The sequence below is a fragment of the Notamacropus eugenii genome, chromosome 1, assembly GCF_028372415.1.
Source record: "Notamacropus eugenii isolate mMacEug1 chromosome 1, mMacEug1.pri_v2, whole genome shotgun sequence".
Lineage (NCBI taxonomy): Eukaryota > Metazoa > Chordata > Mammalia > Diprotodontia > Macropodidae > Notamacropus > Notamacropus eugenii.
The window spans coordinates 706682572-706688621 of record NC_092872.1 but is presented as its reverse complement, the minus strand read 5'-3'; the positions used below and the strand labels follow the sequence as shown (position 1 = coordinate 706688621).

General features: G+C 51.0%; 1 protein-coding gene across 2 annotated transcripts in view; it reads right to left on the bottom strand.

Annotated features, from left to right (window-relative positions):
* CDH15 (cadherin 15) overlaps positions 1-6050 on the bottom strand; it is a 31115-nt gene that overhangs the window by 2035 nt on the left and 23030 nt on the right. For both annotated transcript variants that reach the window (XM_072636542.1, XM_072636534.1), the window contains exons 6-13: positions 5682-5810; positions 4878-5063; positions 3933-4186; positions 3515-3657; positions 2716-2952; positions 1819-2058; positions 1384-1520; positions 314-481 (exon numbers count right to left, since the gene is read on the bottom strand). In XM_072636542.1, coding sequence (XP_072492643.1) covers positions 314-481; positions 1384-1520; positions 1819-2058; positions 2716-2952; positions 3515-3657; positions 3933-4186; positions 4878-5063; positions 5682-5810 — 1494 coding nt within the window. The remainder of the gene's footprint in view (positions 1-313; positions 482-1383; positions 1521-1818; positions 2059-2715; positions 2953-3514; positions 3658-3932; positions 4187-4877; positions 5064-5681; positions 5811-6050) is intronic.

Genomic DNA, 6050 nt, shown 5'->3' with positions numbered 1-6050 from the left:
CTATGAGGATTATCCATAAGAGAAGGCATGAAACACCATTAATGAGCTCTGTGAAAACACACATTAGGGGAAGCACACTAGAGGGACAATTTCTTGCTTTGGGGATAAGGGGGGGGGTCATGGGAAACTGGCCCCAGGGGTTTTTACAAGGCTGTGTCCAGTCACTGCCTAAGAAGAAAGGGAGATTTTCCTGTCAATCACCTTTCCTTTGAGTGTAGAACAGGAGTCAGGATAGTTGAGACATAATAGGAGGTAAGAATCCCAGAAAGACCAGGAGGGTTCGCATCCCATCCCTCACCCTGGGAACACTTACATCACTGATGAAGTCAGCAATGTCCGAGGGGCTGGTGGGCAGTGCGCGGGAGGGCTGTGGAGGTACCCGGTGATAGGGGGTGTCCTTTCGCAGAGGTGGTCTGCCCCGCAAGGAGGTCTGAGGCACTAGCTCTGCAGGATGCCGAAGCTGGTTGATGTCATAGGCGTCCTGTAGCATCGGACAAATGACCACTACTTAAGCAGCCTCTCTTTCCCTTTTCCTGGTCTTACCAGAGCAGCTCACAGAGGGGCAGAGACCAACCCACTGTGGTTTCCATTACTTGCCAGCCTTTTGGGAAAGGGGGAGACAGACCTTGGTGACCTACACATGGGATCACCAGACCTTGAAAAATTATATGGTACCAGTATGGGACTCTTAGCTTTGGTCTCTGTAGGTGCCCATTTTCTCATCTGTAATGTGAGTAAGGCATGTGTAAAGTCCCTTCTAGTTCTAAATCCTAGAAAGTAATGGTGTATTTCCCATTATAGAGTGGACATTTGGGTACTGATATGGCAGCAGGACCTGAGTCCTTGGATGCCTGACCAGTGCTCCATCCTCTGCACCCTTCCCAACCCTGCACCCTTCTTCTTTGTAGCAATATCCAAAGTCTTCGTATGTTCCCTTGGCGAGGTAGGGTGAAGGTGCAGCCCTGGCTGGGGTAACTTGATCAGCGGTTGGGGGTATCCACCACTCAGGCTAGCCCTTGGATTCTTGCTGAGAATTCTCTAGATTTTTGACCTCAGGTTAGAGGTGGTGTTCCCCACATGAGATAATATGTACAGTGTTTTGCAAACCTTAAAATGCTATTTAAATGCCAGCTATTATTTATTATTATTGTGGGACTTGGAATCTTCAGTCATCATACCTCTCCTCAGACCAACAGGTTGGGTTCTTGGGAGAAAGCCCCAAACTGTCTTGTAGGTCTTCCATCTTTGTCCTTGCATTCCTGTCCCTCCCTAAACCCAAAGAGAGGTCCCTTCCCTATTTATACCTGTCTCCAGGTCCTCCTTCTCCCTGGCATTCACCTGCTCCCCCCCTCTCCTTCCCTCCCCCTCCTTCCCTTTTCTTACCTGGTCCTCCTCTCCACCTCCCTGCTCATCATAGTTGAGGATATTGTCCCGAACATCATCCTGCAGCCCATCCAGCAGGCCCTTCTCCTGGACTTGCTGGCGAAAACGCTCAAAGACAGCCACTAACAAGATGAGCACTGCCCCGGAGAAGAAGCTTCAGTGGGTATGGAGGGGGAAAGCAAAGGGGGCCCTCAATGCGGGAGTACAGGGGGCCTTTGGGTAACACATGATGGTGTGCTCTAGAAGTATGCAAGGTGGGTGGGAGGAATGAAGGGGGGTCTTAAATGGGGTAGATGGGGGTCTCTGGGTGATGTAGGATTCCCTAGGAGGAGGTGGGTGAGGATTCTAGTGAGACCCTCAACGAGGAGCCTGGAGGCATCAGACAAGGTTCTGCAGGAGGACACGATTGGGTAGGGGTGGGGAAGGATGACTTACAGAGTAGGAGGATGACGCTGGCAAGGGCGATGACCAAGGCCGCCAGGCTGATGCCTGCGCCTCCGGCCAGAAGGGCAGCTGCCCCAGGGATGCAGACCCCGGCCTCCCCACAGTGACACACGGTCACATTGAGCAGTTGTTCCAGCTGCTGAGAGGGCTTCCCTGAGTCTTGGAGCAGGAGGGTCAGACTGTACAGCCCCTCCTGAGCTTCTGTCCGCAAGCGTAATCGGGCATGAGTCACTGGGAGGAAAGGAGTTATGGAGGAGGGAGAGAGAGAGAGAATAACCTCTCCCTTGCCCCCCCCCTTCCCATCTCTGCTTCTTTCCATCTTACACTCCTCATCCCCACCCCTCTAAGCTCCTTGTCTGATTCTATCCCCTATCTTACCCTCCTTTCAGTCACTATATAGCACTGGTCAAGAGACATGGGTTCTGATCCCAGCTCTCCAAGCTGTTGGCTGTATTACCTTGAGTGAATAGCTTGACTTTTTCAGTCTATTGAGAATGGCTGATCACCATCAGTCTACAAATTCTTATTGAGCACCTACTGGGCGATGTTCATTATAATAGTTGACATATAGCATCTGGGGGTTGGCATAGTGATTTCTGCCCATTGCTTGTTTGACCCTCACAGCAAGTCCATGAATCAGGTGTCATTATTAGTTCCATTTTATAGGTGATGTCACTGAGGCTCAGGGAGGTAAAGAGATCTACCTAAGTCACACAGCTCATAAATGACTGAGGTGGGATTCAAACCCGGGTCTTACTGATCCCAAGCCCAAGTCCTGGTATATAGCCACTTCATCTCTAATTTCTCCTCCTTTTCCCCCCCAAGTCCTCAAATCTGAAGTATCCTGAACTCCTTAGCTTAACTTTAGGAAAAGGGTTGGGTTCTCACCATTGAGTTGGCTGATGCTCCAGTTTCTTGCTAGTTCAGGAGAACTGGGGCTCAGTTGGAAGTGAAAGGGGGCCCCATGTGGAGGCAAGTCCTCATCTGTAGCACTGAGGATGAGGCCAGACCCCTGGCCAGGGTCACTGCACAGGGTACCGGTTGGTGTGGTCAGGAGTGGTGCATGGTCATTGACCTCCAGAATCTCTATGGACAGAGTCCCCGTGGCTGTGCGAGGTGGGGAGGCTGGTGATACAAGAAGGGGGAGGCTACATGTCATTTCTGGACCTGTTGACCCTGCCCTGATGCAGACCTCTGTCCGTGGTCCCAGGATACAGTTGTGAGCTATAGTGAACTTGGTGTTTGGGAAAAGGGTTGGGAGAATCTGCTTTTCCTATGGGCAATGGCTGTCAGACACCCATTACTCATCCAGGCTGGTGGAGAGGGCATTTCTATTTAGGAAGGGATCAGAATAGATGGGAGATACTATGGTCTCACAGTATACCATGTCATGGAGAAGTTCAATTAGATGATCCTGAAAAGTCCCTTCTAGCCATGACATTCCAGGATACCCCCAAATGGGGATCAGTGAATCCATATCCATCTCCCTTGGGATCTGGCACCATTAGACCCTGAGACATTCTGTACTCTCACCTCACATCCAGACTTCTGTACTTAGGAACATGTATGTAACATGAAATTCATGGCTATGGCCAGCAAGGGTAGTCTCTGTCCATTGTCCCCTATGGTATTCCATGGGATAAGGGAAGCATCATGGTTTCACCTCCTCCCCCTACCATTCCCTCACCATCATCACTGGCCAGGATGATGGCCCTGTACCAGCCATCTTTGAGGAAGGGTGAGGCTGGGTTGATAGCACGCTTAGTCTGGATCCGACCAGTGGCACGGTCCACGCGAAGCCAGTCCTCAGGGTCGTAGTCTTTGAAGTAACTGAGGTAAGATAAAGGAAGGGTCAGATGTGGGTGGACCTGGGATTACACTTAGTATACTCAATCATACACATCAACAGAAACTTAGGTGCATTTCCATGCATACACATCAGGACACATGCTTTGTGGGACCATCCTGTAGTTGCATTATAGATTTTACCAATCAGGTCACTGGACAGAAGCCTCCTGCCTCTTTCCCAGACTACAGAAGGCCTCTGCAATTTTGGAACCCTGAGAAGGTTTGGTGGCAAGACTGGAGGCTTCCCTGGCTCTCACCTGATAAGCTGATGTTGCTGGGTGTCTGGGTCTCTCGCAAAGAAGGTGATGATGTCAGTCCCAGGAGCAGCCCCCTCAGCCACACTGGCTCGAAGAGGGTTGGTGTGGAAGACAGGTGGCTCGTTCACATCCTGCACCTCCACAGTCACTCTGGCTAAGCCTCGAGCAGCCTTTGGGGCAGTTGCTTGCAGGGGAGCCTCATTCTGTACTGCTACCTGAAGCTGGTACTGCTCTCTGCTCTCATGGTCCAAGGGCTAGGGGAACCAAAGGAGCTGCTCTGGTGACATCCAAAGCCTCTATCTCCTTCCCTCGCAACTCCCCTCCCCCAAACATACAAGCTTCTGGGCACACATTTGTGAGCCTCAGTTTTATCTGGGGCCATGACAGCTTTTCCTTACAAAACACTAATGGGTGTGGATGAACAAAAACAGAAATAGAAACAAGAGCCCTGGACTTCTAATGGGACAAAAGCCCAGCCCAGGAATAGGCTTTATTCTGTGAAGTTTAGATTCAATCAAAGGGCCACACTTGAGGACCAAGGACCTAGAAGGACACATGTGGCCTCAAGGCTGCAGGGCTAGAGGTTCTGGGATGAAGATAGATAGGTTCCCCCTTTCTCCTCCCATTCCCTCAGTCCATCTTCCCCTGGTATAAACTCCTTGAGGATAATCTTCCTATCCCCAGTGCCTGGCACACAGTAGGTACTTAATAAATGCACACTGATTAATCGGTATGCATGATAGTCTGCTGAAATGAAGAGCAGGTTTCCTAGGGATATTGGTGATGAGATAGTTCTGAGCCAAGGATCCAGGAGTCCAGGTTCTAAAACTGGCTGTGAAATTAGGCAAAGTCCATTCCCCATCCACCAGCTGGGGAGGGTCAGTGAACTCAGACGTCTTTGCACCTACCTGACCATGGCATAGTCTACATCCTGGCCTTGCTCACCTTCACCACGGACAGGATACCGTCGTTGGTCTTGGGGTCTGTACGAATGGCAAACTGCCCACCAGGGTCTCCCTCCAGAATGGTGAACTTGGCCACCCAGTTGGGAGAGCCAGGAAGGTCCTTGTCCTGAACTTCAAGCCTCCCCACATCTATTCCACCAACAGCCTCATCGGCTCTCATGGAGAACTAGGAGAGACACCACAGTGCCCAGTTACTACCCAGGAAAACAGGGTTTGGTGTGTGAGGGGGGTCTGGTTGATGGATGTGATCTCTCTGGGGACTGGATTTTGCCTTATAGCTTGTGTGACCTCGGGAAAATCACCCTCTTGGGGCTTCAATTTCCTCACTTAAAAAAAAAAAAAGCATTATAGTAACTGCACTGTATGCCTCACGGAGTTGTTCTGAGGGAAGTACTTTGTGAATTTAAAGCTCTGTGTGAACGAATGTGAGCTGCTCTCATCGTTCCTGGCTCCAAACAGGGCTGCCATCTCTAGGCAGATGGGACACTCATCTCTGTATCTAACCCTAGTGAGCTCCTTTCCTGGGCGACAGTCCTGTGCCACCAGCTGCTGTCCCCACCTCTTAGCACAGTGCATGCACATAGTAGGTGCTTAATTAAGCTTATTGATTGCCTGATCCACCCTAGTTGCTCTCAACCAGGAGGCACATCCCACCCAAGAGCAACAGGAGTTTTCTCTAAACTAAATAGTTTAGAGACTTCTGGAATAGAAGGGGCTGGTACTAAGACCAGGACTGACAGGAATGGTGGACTCTTTGGGGTAGGTGTGGGGATGGGGCCAATACCTCCTCCCTGGTGAACTCTGGGGCATTGTCATTGATGTCGTCCACGTAGATGACGGCTGTGGCCGTGTTGGTGAGCCCATCCCCAGACATGTCCGCCACCTGCAGCGTCAGATTATACACTCCGACCACCTGAGGGAGAGGGAAAGGAGGCCAGGGAAAAGAAGCCGAGTGAGACTGTAGATAAAGGCACATCGTTAGGGAGCTGGGAAAGGTCAGCAGCCATCTGGAGAGCTGCTCACTCTTCCACTCGACTGCATCATTGAGGATGAGGAGGGGGATGAAGGATTCTGAAAACACTTCTTGGAACTTTAGCACCAGGGGCTGTCGCCTGGACTAGGGGCCCTTCTGGGGGTGGGGCGATCCCCACGG